Source organism: Nothobranchius furzeri, chromosome 1, assembly GCF_043380555.1.
Source record: "Nothobranchius furzeri strain GRZ-AD chromosome 1, NfurGRZ-RIMD1, whole genome shotgun sequence".
NCBI lineage: Eukaryota > Metazoa > Chordata > Actinopteri > Cyprinodontiformes > Nothobranchiidae > Nothobranchius > Nothobranchius furzeri.
This window is the reverse complement of record NC_091741.1, coordinates 39,394,699-39,411,216: the sequence shown is the minus strand read 5'-3', so window position 1 is coordinate 39,411,216 and position 16,518 is coordinate 39,394,699. Positions and strand designations below refer to the sequence as shown.

Genomic DNA, 16,518 nt, shown 5'->3' with positions numbered 1-16,518 from the left:
TGCCGGTCATTATCACGTGACAGCGACTAGTCGATGACAGGCATAAAAAGTCCCTATAGTGAAGTCGACTAGTTCATACAACCCCTGCTACTGCTCCCCAGTGTTCTGCAGCGCACGTTCTCTTTGAACTTGATATCAAATTTTCGCCTCCTCTTCATCTCCGCACGGTTAAAGTTACCCTCGCGGTCTATCACTGGCAAATCAAAAGTGAGACGATGACACAACCGCCCCCCGTACTTGCTTGTTACCACATTCCACCCGGCCACAATAAGAGCCCGGCCATTATTCACCTCCGCCGACTCCGACACCGGCCAAAATATGAGACCCGGCTGTTAATTGAATACATGCCTGTATTAGAGGATTTACGGTAAACACACCAACAAAACCATACACAACAGTTAGAAACAGACTAGTACACCCAAAAGACAAGATACCAGCTGGACTTAAATGTGGAGTCGTTTACAAATTCCCATGCAAACTCTGCAATAAAACATACATAGGAGAAACCGGACGCCAACTCAACACACGAACAATAGAACATAGAAAGGAGTGCGAGAAAGAGGCAAGTGGAAAACACACAAGAGCAGCGAAAGAAGAAGCAGAAAGTACAATAAAGAAGTCAGCCGTAACAGATCACTGCATAAGAGAAAACCATATAATGGACTGCGACAACACAAGGATCATAAACACCGAACAACAGAAATACAAAAGATGGATAAAAGAAGCAATCGAGATAAGGAGATGTGGATGTGGGACCATGAACGGGGACGACGGAGTTTACAGGTTGGACCGTGCATGGGACTTCATTGTCGGAGAGGGGAGAGCGGGCAGCAGAGGGCAACAACGTCCTCTGCTGCCCGCCGATAAACAGAGAAGGAAGTGACGCCACCATCAGCGTCAGCCTGAGGAAGTTTGCAGCCGCAAACGAAACGTAGCAGGCAAACAGGTAACAAAACTGTTCTGTGTTTTAAAAAAGAACTACAGCAAACACTACAGGAATTAAACACAATTTGATAAAAACAGTAATATTTAAAAATATAAAAACTAACAAAAGAAAACCACAATCTTCCTCATTTCAATGGCCAGCTGCAACGGTCTCATTATAAAATCTAACTGCTGCTGGGAGAAATGTTCTGAACCTTTCCCTCACGCAGCGTGGATGCAGAAACCTGCTGCTGAAAGAGCTATTCAGTGCTGCCAGAGTCCGGTGCATGGGGTGGGAGATGTCATCCGTCAGACAAGATGGCTTGGCCACCATTCTCCGCTCAGTCACCACCTCCACTGGGTCCAGAGGGGCTCCAAGAATGGAACTGGCCCTCTGGATCATTCTGTTCAGCCTTTTCCTGTCCCTAGCTGAGATGCTGCTACCCCAGCCAACCATGCCGTAAAAAATAGCTGAGACCACAACAGCATCGTAAAAGGTCTTGAGTAGTGGACCCTGGACTCCAAAAGACCTAAGCCTCCGCAGCAGGTACAGCCTGCTCCGCCCTTTTTTGTAGAGAGCTGCTGTGTTATCTGACCAGTCCAGTTTATTATTTAAATGAACACTGTTGAACATGATGTTTGTAGCAAATGCATGTCACATGACATTTGTGGATGACATCGCGTGATCTGTACGTGCCTGTGTGCACCTGGACACTATTTAAGGTGATTACGGACAATAAACGGGTGTGAGCTCTCTACCTCAAACCAAGTAGGGGCGACGGTGGCACAGGAGTTAAGTGTTCGCCCCATAATCGGAAGGTTGCTGGTTCGAGCCCCGCTCAGTCTGTCGCTGTCATTTTGTCCTTGGGCAAGACACTTAACCCACGTTGCCTGCTGGTGGTGGTCGGAGGGACCGGTGGAGCCAGTGCTTGGCAGTCTCACCTCTGTCAGTGTGCCCCAGGGCAGCTGTGGCTACATTGTAGCTCATCCCCACCAGTGTGTGAATGGGTGAATGACTGATTGTGTTGTAAAGCGCCTTGAGGGGTTCCAGGACTCTAGAAGGCTCTATATCAAATACAGGCCATTTCAAAGATGGCATTCTGTGTTTTTACCTCCGGTGATTAAGGAATACACGGTTCAGCTATCCATCTCGGCGGCAGGTATCACGCTGGAAAGATGTCTAATGTAACAGGTTATGGGCCCAGTCATACCGGCCAAATGTGGTCTAAGCTGATATTCGACGGCGATGAGAGGAACTAAGAGCTCTGGCAGACACGTTTCCTGGCAGACATGGAGCTACGCGGCCTAGGAGATACTATTCTTACGGAACCAGAAACCGGAGAAGAGGATGACGACGCCATTGCCGCTGACGAAGCAAACAACGGAGAAGTATATGCAGAGCTGGTGCAATACTTGGACGATAAGAGCCTGTCTTTGATCATGAGAGACGCCAAACGAGACGGACGAAGAGCGCTGGAGATTCTTTGCGAACACTACGCAGGAAAGGACAAACCCCGTGTTGTGAGTTTATATTGTGAACTGTCTTCGCTTCGCATGACTGGTGCAGAAACAGTAACTGACTATATAGTCTGTGCTGAAGCCATATTCACGTCGTTAAAAAGAGCTGAAGATAGTACTTGTAGGTCTCAGCAACTTCGGTGTCCATTCGTTGGATGTTCAGTGGATGAACTGGAAGGTGCCTTTGCCTGCAAAAATCTACCACCAACTCTTTGGTTTTTCCGGTGTTGATCTGGAGGTAGTTTTGCCCACACCAATCCGCAAAGACCTGAGTCAGCTCCCTATGCTCTTTATCATCCCCGTCAGTTATGAGGCCGACAATTGCTGAGTCGTCGGAGAACTTTTGGAGGAAACAACTTGCAGTTATAGGAACAATCTGCGGTGTAGATGGTAAACAAAAATGGTGCCAAACTGTTCCCTGCAGGGCACCAGTACTGCAGATACTTCTGTCCGACACAGCCCAGAGTCCTCACGTACTGTGGTCTGTTTGTGAGGTAGTCAAAGATCCATGATGTGAGGTGCTGCTCCACTCCCAAATGTTCCAGCTTGTCCCTCAGGATCTCTGGTTGGATGGTATTAAAAACACTTGAGAAATTAAAAAAAAACATGATCCTCACAGTACTTCCCTTGCCATCGAGGTGGAAAAGGGAGCGATGCAGAAGATGGATAATTGCATCCTCCACCCCAATGCCAGGCTGGTATGCAAACTGCAGTGGATCCAAGGATGATCTCACCTGAGGCCTATAGCTGCGTGAGGACCAGCCGCTCCAGAGTCTTGATTAGGTGGGAAGCCAGAGCCACTGGCCTGTAATCATTTAGATCTTTTGGATGTGGCTTTTTTGGGACAGGTACCACACATAAGGTCTTCCAAAGTTCTGGTACCTTGCCCAGCCTTAGACTCAGGTTGAAGATATATGCCAACACCCCACACAGCTGGTCCGTACAGAGCCCAACAACCCTTGAGCTGATGACATCCAGACCTGCTGCCTTCCTGGTGTCAATCCTCTTCAGCTCCAGCCTGACCTGTGTAGCTGAAACCAGCAGGTTGGAGCCGCGTTCTGAAGGAGCATCAGCTTTTGCTGTTCCAGATGGCGGGTACTGCGTCGGAGGGGGCTGTGCAGATGGAGTGACTGAAGCTGAACAATCAAACCTATTAAAAAGTAGATTTAATTTGTTTGCCCACTTCACATCCCCACCCCACCCCCCAGCATCGCTCTGCTGAAGTTTATCCTCCATCCTCCGCCTGTAGTTGTTTTTCCCTCTCTGATCAGTTTCCTCAGCTCTGTTTGCACCCTTTTCAGCTCCTCTCTATCACCCGATTTGAATGCCCTCTTTTTTTCCATAAGGACTGTTTTTACCCGTGGAGTAATCCATGGTTTATTGCTGGAGAAAACATGTACAGTTTTAACAGGTACAGTGTTTTCTACACAAAAATTAATATAGTCCGTAATGCAAGTCACCAGGCTGTCAATGTCCTCCCCATGATCATCACAGAACACCTCCCACACCGTAGACTCAAAGCAGTCCTTTAGAGCTTCCTCGCTCTCCTTTGACCATCTCTGAACTGTGTGGGTGTCTGTAGGCACCCTCCGCACTAACGGTTCATACTCAGGGACAAGGTGCACTACATTATGATCAGATCTTCCGGGGGGGATAATAAACTGTATGCATCTTTAACATTAGCATACAATAAATCCAATGTTTTATCGTCTCTGGTGGGGGATGTCACATACTGGGTGAAATTGGGGAAAACAGAGACCAATGATGCATGATTAAAATCCCCTGGTATTAAAAACAGTGATTGTGCAGATTGTGTCTGATGTCTGCTAACTACGGAGAGGAGAGAGTCACAGGCAGCCTCTGCATTCGCCGAGGGTGGAACATACGCAGTTACGACGATAACATGCAGAATTCCCGAGTTATGAGGTCGCATACTCACAGCCAGTAGCTCAAAATCCCTGCTGCAGAGTTGCTCCTTCAACGTAATATGATCCGGGTGTTACCATCCATTGTTTACAAACATCGCCAGCCCCCCTCCCCTCCTCTTCTCGCTGTCGTCTGTCCTGTTTGCCCGCAGTAACTGAAATCCAGGAAGTGAGACGTTTGAGTCCGGGATAAGCGATGTTAACCAGGTCTCTGTCCACATCATCATGCTCGACTGCCTGAATTCTGTCCGGTACCAAATCAGCCCAGCAAGTTCATCCATCGTGTTGGAGAGAGATCGCACATTCCCCATAGTGATGGAAGGTAGGGATGGTCTATACCGTCTCCTTCGTGGGCAATGGCGCTCCCTCCCTGCTCGGCACCCCCGTCTTTTCCTCTTCAACTCTCGGGGATGTCAGGTCTGTCCGCCACACGCATCGCTGCGGGTTTCAGTGCCAGTAGCTGCTCTCGGTTGTCAACAAGACAGCCACCCGCCACGTCGCCGAACACCGACGAGAAGAAAAAAACAAACAAACAATAACCAGAGCGAGCACAACCCAGTAGTGCATGTTTGTGTTGCTCCTAATGAAAAACCTAAAAAAAGAACTCCAAGAAAACTCAAGAAAAATTGTAAAGAATCAGAAGAAAATCAGAAATTAGCAGAGCTGCTGCAGCAGGCTGCCACTCAATGGGGGCGCCAGATGTTTCACCTAGTGGATGATCACCAATACAATAAAAAAAAACTTAAACTTTTTTATTATTTAAAGTAGAAATAAGAGATTCTATTAAAACAAGCTAGCATGAAAAACTACTGAAATATAGTCATAAAAAAGTGTGTGAATGTAAATGAGGGATTCAGATGATTTGAGAAGTTGTGCACATTAGCGACAGAATTAGTTTGAAAAGGCGTCGGATGAAGCGCTGCTAACAGTCATGAATCATTCTTCTTGTCATCTATATTTGGTGAAAATGTAGATATTTTCAATTGCAATATATTTATACTGAGTTGCGTTTTTACCAAACTTGTAAGGTCTGGTGTAGAGCTCTGTGTATTTTCGGGGACGGCTCTTAGCTGCTGCAGACGTCCGTCCCCGTGTCCCTGAGGTCAGCCGTGGCTGCCATGTTGATCCGTGTCCGCTCCAAGGGTTCACCAGTTCTAGATGAATGTGTAATAATTACTCTACAAAACCTTTATTATAATCTGTAAGTGATTTGGCTAAAATGATCATTTTCAAAGACTTTGCGATCAGTAGAAATAGAAACTACTTGAATAAAATGACAGCCTTTCAGAGTCAGAGGACTCCAAAGTAGGGATGTGAATCTCCACCTCTGAGGCCGATTCGATTCGTATCTCGATACGCTGCCAACAATACGATACATCGACAATACGGTGAAACCCAGAGCCAACACAATTCATTCCTGCTCACGACTCATTGTCATGACCCCGCCCCAGCCAAGCCCTGTTTCCCCAGCAACCGCAGCCAACTCACCATCAACCTCATCAAAACCACCTGTCTCACATGAACTCCTCATCAGCTCCACCTGCGTCGCTCCCTATAAGACTCCAGGATCAACACCAAGCCAGCGCCAGATTATTGAACGCTCCTGCTAGTAGATCTTCCAGCCTTTTTCATCCTGCCTGATCATAGCCTCCTGACCTCGTTTCCACGCCTGACCCTCGCCAAGAACTCTGCCTGCCACCACGACCCTCGCCTGTCCTCGACCACATCTAGCCTGCTCCTTGTACCTGCTTCGTCTCGACCTGGTTTCGACCCACGCCTGCCTTCGACTCTGCCCTTACCTGAGTTTAACTCCGGTAACTCCTCCTATTAGCTTCAGGCTAATAAAGACTGTTAAAGCGTCTTACTGTGTTTGGTGTCTTCACGGGTCCTCTAGTTCTGGTCATGACACTCATTATTGATTTAAAAATAATTTTCGATTTGATATGATTCATGATGCGATTCAGTGCATTAAAAGTAATTTGCAAGCCCACATCTGGTTTTTTATATTATCACAATGTTTTTCCCTATCTGTGAAGGATGTATTTGATCCTCTGTTGTTTGAGGTATTAATCAATTCAACATGAAAAGACAAATACACTTTATTTAATTTTACATATTTTTATTGCCACAAGGGTTGAAATGAGGTTTAGATGGTCACTCTGCTCAGAAAAATAAACCAACAGAATCCGTAAATTATTAGCATTCATCTTATAATTATTAGGATTTTTTATGAAACACTGTAAGCATCTAAACATAATTTTTTATTATTGTAATGATCCAGAAGGGGCTATTGTGAGCGCTGCTGTAGCCTAAAGTTGCTGTTCCTTTAAGAGAAACGTGCTGCTGGAGATGCAGGGAGATGTGAGTTTACCTCAGCTGTTTATTGGACTTCTCTGAACCACTGTTACGGGCAAAATGTCATTCCTTCTGGAGTTTTTTTGTTTTTAATAATAAGGAAATGTCTTTAATTACCTCACACAAAGCTTCAGATGCACAAATCAATAAGAATGCTCTCAAAAATGCGATGCCGCAGAAACCAGAGGCCGTGTCACGGAGAGGTTTATTTTATTTTGACAAGATGAGACAGGAAGCACATACGTCGGTTAATATTGTCCCAACATGCTCCCACTGCAGCTGCGGAGTGCACAGCACCTGACTTTTGCTGACAGAGATGAGGCGTTCAGTGCGCCTCAGAAAAGGGAAGACATAACAGGTAAACTGAGAAGTAATGATGTAACCATGGTTTTTACCGATGAGAGACACACATGGAAAGATACACCGCAATATAGCTGTCAGTTGTAATCGATGCACACTGAAGCTACCGGTGCAATCGAATCGCTAACGTCATGAACGAACCACCGCTTCAGATCTGTGAATCTCTCCATCCCTACTCCAAAGCACTTTACACTACAGTGTATCATTCATCCACTCACACGCACATTCACACACTGGTGGTGATGATCTACGATGTAGCCTCAGCTGCCCTGGGGCGCATTGACAGGGGCGAGGCTACCGAGCACAGGCGCCACTGGTCCGTCCGACCAGTGGCGGTTTTACCATTAGGCATAGGTCCGCGGCCGCCTAGGGTGCCTTATGTTGTGGAGCCCCCTAGCCCTGACTGTAGGCACCCCTCTGTTAATGCCATAATGGATTTTTCCTTTAAGACGCCGATGCGCAAAAAGGAGGTGATTGCTAGTCATTCCACTCCAATCCAGTTGGTGGCAGTAATGCACCAAATTGTTGTTTGCCAAGTGCCATAAGACCACAAATAAGAAGAACAAGAGAGGCGGGAGTTTGTAACAAACTCAAAGCGGTTGTCAAAACATGAAGCATGAAATGGAGTTATCCTAGTGGCTCCAATAAGAGAAAGAAGCAGCTTGCTTTAAAAAAGCTTTTATCTTCACTTCCGAAAGTGACGTCATTTTTCATTGTGAACATGAAAAGGAAGCAGAAAAGGAAAGACAATGGAAAATGTTTACTGTGAGTCGGCAGGGTGAGTAGCTTGGGCTGATCTGGTCAGAACAGGCTTGAGTAATCCGATAGGATCAGGTAGGAACTCGGAACATAGTCTGGTTAGGATCGATGACTGAGTGGTTTGGTGTTGCACTGCACTTCCTTATGTAGACGTGGCGGGTGACGTGAGCCGGAAGGCTGGCGCTGGGAATGCTGGGTAGTGGAGTTCGACTGGGCTGAGTGAATGTGGGTTCCTCCGGGGGAGGATGTCGAGGGCTGAGAAGGAGGCAGCGTGACAAAAACAAAACCAATGCCACTGTAAAATCTTGTTTTTTCCAACTCCACCATCTGTCCAAATTAAGAGCTGTTTCATCCAGAAAAAATTTGGAATCAGTTGTTCATGCCTTCATCACATCTAGGCTCGACCACTCAAATGCAGTTTTGCTGGGTGTCAATAAGTCAACCCTTGCCCGACTTCAACTCGTTCAAAACGCAGCTGCTAGATTCCTGACACGTACTGACAGGCGCCGGCATATAACACCAGTTCTCAAATCCCTTCATTGGTTGCCCATCACTTTCAGGGTCCAATATAAAATGCTACTTTTTGTTTTCAAATGCCTCCATAGTCTTGCCCCCGTGTACTTTTCTGACCTTCTTTCAATTTATACTCCCGGTCGCGCACTCAGGTCCTCCAGCCTGTTGCTCCTCGAGGTCCCGAAAGCGTGTTACAAATCATGCGGACAAAGAGCTTTCTCTGTCGCCGGTCCTAAACTGTGGAACGAACTTCCAGTCACAGTTCGACTGGCATCCACCTTGGCAGATTTTAAGTCTAGACTAAAGACACTATTTTACCCTTGCTTTTAACAGTTAGCTGTTAGTTTGGCTTTTACTACTCTTATTTTATCGTCCATTGTTAGGTTTCATTGGTTTTATTGGTACTTTTTTTTGTCGGCTGTATCTTATATTACTGTTTTATGTTTTTTATCTCTATTATTGTGCGACTGTTCAGCACTTTGGTCAGCCGTATGCAGGGGCGGTTCTAGACCAAATTTTCCAGGGGGGCCACAGTGGGGCCAGTATTTTTTCATGGGGGCGCAAGAAAAAAAGGGAAAATTAGGGCAATATCAAATTTCTTCGGGTCCCATTTAAACTATTTTTAATCTTTTATTCAAAAATCCACCGGGTAAACAATTCTGTCCACAGAGTGTGCTGCACTCTAAAGGCTCCGTGTGAAACGCTGCAGCGCAATAGTTCCTGTCTCTGTCACTTCAGCCTCACAGGCTCCAAGGGCACCAGATTCAGATAAGAATTGTTTTGGGGACAGACAGAAATAATTTCCTCTCTGCCTTAGAGTTCTGTTGGTCTTCAACCCCTCTAGATCCAATAATGGTGTAATTAATCTATCCCAGTCCGTGCTGATCCGTCCTCTCGCTCCTTGATGGTATCCACCTTCTGTGCCAGAGCCTGACTCTCAGCCAAAGTTCTAAGCTTACGACTCATCTCGACAGTTATGAGTTTGTGCGTTCACAGCACGATGCATTCCATCCCTGAGCTCCGGGATTGAGCCAATATTCCTCGAAAGCTCGTTAATTTTCCGGTATGCCAGGTGACCACTCAGGCCAAACAGCAGGAATCCCGACACCAAGGCAGCGCGGGAAAAAAAATCCAATCTCTTCAGCACAGGGGCCATAACAGGGGCCAGGGCCGGTTCTATAGGGGCCCAGGCCCCTGTGGGCCCCTATAGAACCGCCAATGGCCGTATGGCTGTGTTTTTAAAGTGCTGTATAATTAAAGGTGGTATGGTATGGAATGGTAAATATCTGGGTGTTGTTTTCTTTTTCCGAAGCGATTCAGATGGTTCCTCCACCTCCAGAGAACCACTCAACCTGCTGCAAACATCCCCAGTAAAAAAACAACTCGGTTGTGTCAGAAGAAACTAGGTTAGGGTGCATTTGCATCCTTTCACCCCGCATCCATGAATACACTCTCTGGAGGAAGGAGGCCGCCAAATATTTCTGCATTATGTAAGTGAGAAGTCTGTTGTGTGGTGCCCAGCAGGAGGCCGACAACAGAAAATGGGTTAGGCTGTTATTATCCTCCCAGCGGTCCATCGCCCCGCCCTTAAACCCTCGTTGGTTATGCAGGCCTTTATCGCACCAGTTTGGACTCAAACGAAGAGCAATTAATGATCATTAGCTGTCCTGTCTTCCCTTGTCCGCGTCCAGCCTCGTGGTTGGAGAGTAAGGGCCAATGGCGGCTCTGGGCTAGTCAGGCGTGCCGTGTGCACTCCATGGCCCATCTCCGTGCCACACGCTGGACAACACAATCTCCCTCTAATTATCTTCGGGGACCCAGATTCTGTTGGTCTGTGAGTGGTCACATTGCACCAGAGTGTGCTCCCTCCCCAAGCCTCCACATGGATCCCGCTCACCCTGCTGCTATCACTCCCCCCTCCTCCATCACTCACACACACACACACACCCGCCGTCCCCAAATCAGAGCAGTTTTATCCGTTAATGTGGCGGGAGGTCTCCGTGTGCCGATGCATTGTTTGTCAGCGAGGCGGCTGTGAGCAACCACAATGGGCTCACAACACTTTACCGTCACTGCTGTGCAAACATGAGGTCGCCCGGGACAAAACCGCCAAAAATGACCCGGCGTGGCTGCACAATCACACACAGATTAGGCCACTGGACCCAGTTTTATGTATTAATGGTTCTAATTTAGAACGCCCTTTAGTGGTAGCTTCCCAAATATTTGAAGAATCCACTTGGATCGACTCTAAAACATCATCCGGATGAAACTTCTTCTGCTTTTCTTCCAGTCTGTCAGAAACGCGTTGTGTCTCATTAACGATGTTCCCGCCTTCTCTTTTCTTGCAGTGATTTTATGCGGTCACTAATCAGCAACATGGACTTCCGCTCCCTTGAAGTGAGGCTCTTCAAAGCTAAGGTGAACCCTCCGCGCCGCATGTTTGGACTCGAGTTTGTTTACCCAAGGTGCACTTGATTACCTCGATGCACCATCAGATTAGCTCTGGCATTAGTGGCATTCATGCCACAAACATGGTCTCCGCCTCTCGGCTGCAGCCCTGCAGACACAATTATAATGAAATAAACAGACAAACTCTTTGAGGAGCGATTCCAAAGCTCGCTTTGTGCAGAGAACGCTTCTCAAGAGGGGCACTCGGGCCCTCGTGCATAGAAATGAGGGTAGCAAGCCAGAGAAAGAGAGGAGTGCTTTTCCCTTTTCATAGATTAGCACGGCCTTAATCTCATTAAAGGGCCCAGCAGTGAACATGTCGTCCACCCTGCCCAGGCCTGTAATCAGCCAGAGACACACGGCTCATCTCAGAGGGACAGGGACGAGCCGTCCAGCTGGCTGTTCACAGGCAAGCCCGGCCCTCGTCCCTACCTGGAAGTCAAAGACATGAAAGCCAGGCGGGTGTGGAAGCGGAGCCTCTGGCCAGGTACGGCAGGCTTCCCAATTACAGAGCTGTTGGGGATAGGCTTGTTAACTGGAGGGGGGTGGGCTAATAGCCAAAAGGATTATTACCCACAGCCCTCCCTCCTCCTCCTCCTCCTCAACAATTATTACCTTGAACACATTAACTGAGCAAACAGGTGCGCTCAAACAGGACTAGAAATCTGAGGCTGCGCCACACAAAAACACCAGGATGTGGACATACTCACACTCAGCCCAGTTGAAAACAAATCCACGACCAGTTTCCCCTGTTAAACCTCGGATCAGACTGCTTTCATGGCTCCCCAAACACAAACACAACCCTTACTTATTTAACTTTTGCAGCCAGACTTCCCTTCTAATATTTAAAGAGTTTTTATCAAAAGTTCTCCAGACTTCCTTTTAAACTGCTTTATTTCTTCTGCTTTTTCAACTCTTTTGTGTATCGAAACCCTGCAGCAACTGTTCCTGTTCCTCCTGGAGGAGCAGCTAGAGGATTCGGGAGGAGCCCAGCAGGGCTTCATCAGCGGCGAGCAACTGCTGCTGGAGCTGAGGGCCGGCGGCATCCAGCTGGAGCAGGAGGTGGCCATCAGGCTGGAGCTGCAGCACATTCCTCCACTGGACCTGCTGGACTTCCTGGCCTACCTGCCCCTCTTCATGCTCATCCACAAGTCGGTGATCTCCAACCCCCTGGAAGATGTCAACCACCTGTGAGCCTGAGACCAAGCCCAATAACTGCTGAAATCAGCCAAAGCGTTCAACTTTATGTTGGAATTAGCAGAAAAAAGGATGAAATAAGTGAAATATTTGCCGGATGGAGAGCAGCGTGTAATTGTTTGTTTGTGTTTTTAGACTCTCGTCTGAATGAAGCTGTTTGTTGTCTTTGGTAACAATTTCAAAATAAAATGTGCTGAAGTGAAACTACATTTAAAAACAAATCATTCTGAAATTGTCTTCGAGTTTTTAAACAAAATAACTGCTTTCTGTTTGCACATTTTTCTAGATTAAAGAGAAAAAAATAGAGAATGCAAATAATTCACGTTTACAAAAGCTTTCTGCGTCTTTCAGACATTTTCAAGTTTTGTTCATTCAATTCAGTTTATTTCTACAACGCCAAGTCACAACAAGTCGTCTTAAAGCACGTTACAAAGTCAACTTTCCAGTTGAACCTACTTATCGGTGCAGTGGCCTCAGGTCATTATGCCAAGTTTTGGAAAACTGTCCATGAGATCATCTTTTGGCTTTGCTGATATTTGCTAACGTGTGATTGGCCGTTCCTGCCACCTGTGCACTTGACCGTTCTGCATTCCTGACATTGTATAAAAAGCATCTAGGCTGTAGTTGTACACGTATTTTTGTATACTTACTGTAAAACTATCTTTTTGTATTCTTTGGCTCACTTTTTAATCCAAATTTATGAGAAAAAAACGAACATTTTCCGTGGCAGCCTGACTGAACTGTTTCACATGGGACCTGTGAGAGTCCGGCTCATTTTCTAATAGGAATTTATTCAAAAAGTGTCTTTGTGTCTCAGTTGGTTTGCAAGTACCGACAACCGAGTTTCCATTCACGGACATGATGACCTTTGGGACTCATGGAAACCGAACAGAGACGGTTTTGAGAGGCTTTCCAGACAGGGGCATGTCCAGGGAGTGGCCTGGGGTAGCACATGCCACCCTTAGAATCTGATTGGCCACCCCCAGGTGCCACCCTACTAAGTTCCAGTTTAAATAGACTTTACATTGGGGACAAAAGGCTTGTGTGTGGTAGCATGCACCTTTAACATTGTCTTCTAGCCCAGGCCTACAGAACATTTCTGTAGTATTAATATTATTTATTATTTTTTCATATTTACAAAAATAGTATTTAGAGTCCCACTCAACTCCAGTTGGTGGCAGGAATGCAACAAGATGGGACTTGCTAACCACCACAAAACTAGAAGATGAATAGAAAAAAATGGTGATCGTGCAATGTGAAACTCCGAAATTCACTAGAAAGCAAATAAATAAATAAACGATTTGTGTAAATAAATAAGCATAACCATTGGTGCCACCCATGCATAAACAAGTGCCCCATATGGGCCACCCCATTTTAAAAGTCCTGGATGCGGCTCTGTTTCCAGACAGCTGCTTTATTCAAGTTATCAGGAAATCTGAAGGTTTCAACTTTTGTTTGATTAAAAAAGCTTTACAAACAAAAAAGTCTCTCTCTCTCTCTCTCTCTCTCTCTCTCTCTCTCCCTCCCTCCCTTATTTCTCTCTCTCCCCTCCCTCTCCAGGTGGTGGTTGTGTGTTAGGCAGCATGCCGCTGTCAGGAGGCACACGCAAGCAGCCAGTTCGGCTCCATGTCTCCACTCAGCCACCATCCAGACACCATTCACTCAGACACGCGCCTTGCTGCAGCCTCCTCCACCCTACCTGTCACACTCACAAAGGCTCCATACCTCCTAGACCACCGCTGCTCGTGACAATTCGGCCATCCTCTGACTTAGAATGGCATTCCTTTCCTCATTATTCATTTTCAGCTTGAGTTGAAACAGTGCCGTCAGAGCTTTGGAGCTTTTCAGGAGTTTCGCATAAAAGGAGCCTTTTACGCATCAATTAAAGCAGCAAAATCGGCGTTTATGGGTCAGCACAGAAAACGCTTCTTGTTTTATGAGTGATGGACGATTTCTGAAAATTAAGTTAGTAGAAAACAAAAAGTTCCAGTTAAGTAAAATTTCACGTTTTGCGGCCGTTTTAACTTGTGATTTTTTTTATGTTTTATTATTATTGATATTTTGTTGTTCTAAGTGCTGCCAACGAAAAAACAGTTAACTAATTAGGATTGGACAAGAGGTTGGTTCATAAGGACCCAAAAAGTGTACATTCACTCTGACTGATTTTGTACAAGAACGTGCGTAAAATGTGCGTAAAACCTGATTTGTGCTTAAATTAAGTGTGGAATTCCGCTCTTATTGTACTAAAACAGGTTCAAATCTTATTTATTTATTTTCTCTCATTTAAATGGACTCACCGATCAGATACTGAAGCCCGTACTCACACCCATTTCCACCCAGCCCAGAAAATAAAGACATGAAAATAATTTCAGTAGAATCTCGTTTTATTCTTGGACTAGAACGTAGAAAATGTGATTATAAGAAATATTCAGCATCTGCTTATGAGGATATAGAGCTGGCAGTATAAAGACACGATGCGTGGCTATTGCACTCTTTGGGACAATAGCTGCACAAGTTTTGATCATTGTGACATGACGTAATACAGTAACATGTTTTGCTATTAAATAAGACACATTGGTGCTAGAATAAAACCTCATGAATGAGAAGAGCCAGAGAATAATAGACTACATGTCTACGTCGGCAAGAGGTAATAGAAGCAACTTTGTAGTATTTAGACAAAATATATACAAAAGGATACAAAACATCTATAAATCTCTTACATACAAAAATATCTTAATATATTTCCAAAAAAGCGTTTGATATAGAATTTAATAGAATAATTCCGCGACTTGGAAGCATTTTGTGGATTCTGAGAGGTTTACCAAAGCGGGTGTTGTGATTGGTTTAGCATAGATGAAGATCGACTTATTAAATAATGTGTTAAAGTTCTGGTGAAGCGCGTGAATTCGCTTTGTGGTCTTTTGTTATTCGAACAGAAGCGGGGCTCCCCGGGCCTCGTCTAGTCCTTTGGCGCTGATCTCTGGGATGATCTCCCCAAAGCTTGCGGGTCCTCTCGGCCTCATTAGCAGTCTTCGGTCGGTGTATACTGAGGACTGGAACGCGTGCGTAATGCATCTTGTTCTTGAGGACTGTCAGTCTCCTCCGGGACCATTCCAAGCGCCGGACAAGATGAGTTGATCCGTGGTTCTGTGAGGAAAATCTGATAAAAAAAACATTTTTAACCAGATATCAGGGTTTATTATTTGTTTTGTATAAATTAAACATCAACATCGCTTCCTACCACATAAGATGCTCAGAACCAGTTGGTGAAGTCCAGCAGTTCCTGCTCTTCTGGACTGAGGGGGTCGTAGGAGCCCTCATCGGAGGAGTAGGAGGACACTGGCGAGCCGGCCATGGAGTTCATGTCCGCGGAGTATCCCTGCGACATGGTGGGCGACAGGACGCCGGACTGGAACGCGGCGCTCACCGCGTCGTGCTCGTCCAACAGCTGTTGCAGGGCCCGGATGTACTCCACTGCGGAGCGCAGCGTCTCCACTTTGCTCATCTTCTTGTTGGCGGCGCCGTTGGGGACGTGCTCCCGCAGCGTGGCGAAGCCGTTGTTGACCAGTTTCACCCTGTTGCGCTCCCTCTCGTTCCTCCGCGCCACCGCGTGCGGCTGCTGCTGCGGCAGAGTGTAGCCGAAGCCCGTAAAGTGCAGCCTGCGCTTGCACCGCAGCAGCTCCGGGGAGGAGGAGCGCTGCCTCTTGAGCTGTTTGGACTTCCCGCCGCACTGGCTGCTGCCGCTGGGGCTCACCTGAAGACTCTGAGCCGCCGCGGCTGCAGCGGAGAAGAAGCAGGCAGGTGGAATCAGCTGCTGCTGGCTCACGTTAATTTCCATCTTGGCTGTGAGGTCCATTCCCAAAAGAAAAAAGAAAAAAACTCTAAATGAAAAAAGTCACCCAGTGTCCAGGCGGTGCGTGCCGCTCGTGCCGTTCACGTGTTGTCGCGCACTTGCTTCACTGTGGGCAGTCCGCCAGGCTGCTGCCGGGCGCGCTTCTCAAAGCTCAAATGAGTCCCTAAAGGAAAACTCTGCTGCTTTTCAATGCGTTTGGATGGGTTGGCCACGCCTACTGGTCGCGTGGGTACACCTTGGGCTTCTGCTGCGGGTACCGGTGTTTTGCGCGCGCCGGACGCGTGCCACTTGAAGCACTAAACAAACAAGTGAGTGGTGAGGTTTGTTTTGTTTGCAGCCAGGAGTGTGGGGAGGTGCGCGCAGCGAAAGGCAGGAAACTTCAGCGGAGTCCGGAACAAAACCACCGCTTCTCTCATTCGGTTCAGGAAGGAATAAAAACTCCAATTCTGAGGAGAGTTTGGCCACCCTGAGTTTCCAAATGAATAAATGTTAAAAACGTTTAAAAACGAAAAGACAAAATAAATGGAGCTGAACTTTGTTTTGGAGCAGGAGTTCATAGTGTGGTGCTGAATGACAGCTCACCTCGGGGCGAGGCGTCCAGAGTTTATCTTCAGTTGATCTGAGAGTAAAATCAGCCGCTCGCTGTCACCTCACCAGTTCAGCGGT

The 16,518-nt window shown here is 46.7% G+C and overlaps 2 protein-coding genes across 3 annotated transcripts in view; one reads left to right on the top strand and one right to left on the bottom strand.

Moving 5' to 3' along the window:
• The window catches only part of LOC107386787 (uncharacterized), a 203,252-nt gene extending 190,718 nt beyond the window's left edge, over positions 1 to 12,534 (top strand). Inside the window, exons 14-15 of one of the 2 annotated variants that reach the window (XM_054739796.2) lie at positions 10,703 to 10,772; positions 11,742 to 12,534. In XM_054739796.2, the coding sequence (XP_054595771.2) occupies positions 10,703 to 10,772; positions 11,742 to 11,996 (325 nt within the window). In that variant the 3' untranslated portion in view covers positions 11,997 to 12,534. The remainder of the gene's footprint in view (positions 1 to 10,702; positions 10,773 to 11,741) is intronic. The other variant, XM_054739797.2, reaches the window with a different exon arrangement.
• Positions 12,535 to 14,365: 1,831 nt separating this feature from the next.
• On the bottom strand, positions 14,366 to 16,202 carry ascl1a (achaete-scute family bHLH transcription factor 1a). The gene is made up of 2 exons (XM_015961432.3): positions 15,241 to 16,202; positions 14,366 to 15,159 (listed from the first exon to the last, which is right to left on the bottom strand). Exon 1 carries the CDS (start codon positions 15,853 to 15,855, stop codon positions 15,253 to 15,255), a length of 603 nt encoding a protein of 200 aa, XP_015816918.1. The 5' UTR covers positions 15,856 to 16,202; the 3' UTR covers positions 14,366 to 15,159; positions 15,241 to 15,252.
• Between the last annotated feature and the right edge of the window lie 316 nt (positions 16,203 to 16,518).

Bases quoted from the DNA above. Each gene is read 5' to 3' on its own strand.
- ascl1a (XM_015961432.3), bottom strand. From the start codon at position 15,855: ATGGACCTCACAGCCAAGATGGAAATTAACGTGAGCCAGCAGCAGCTG.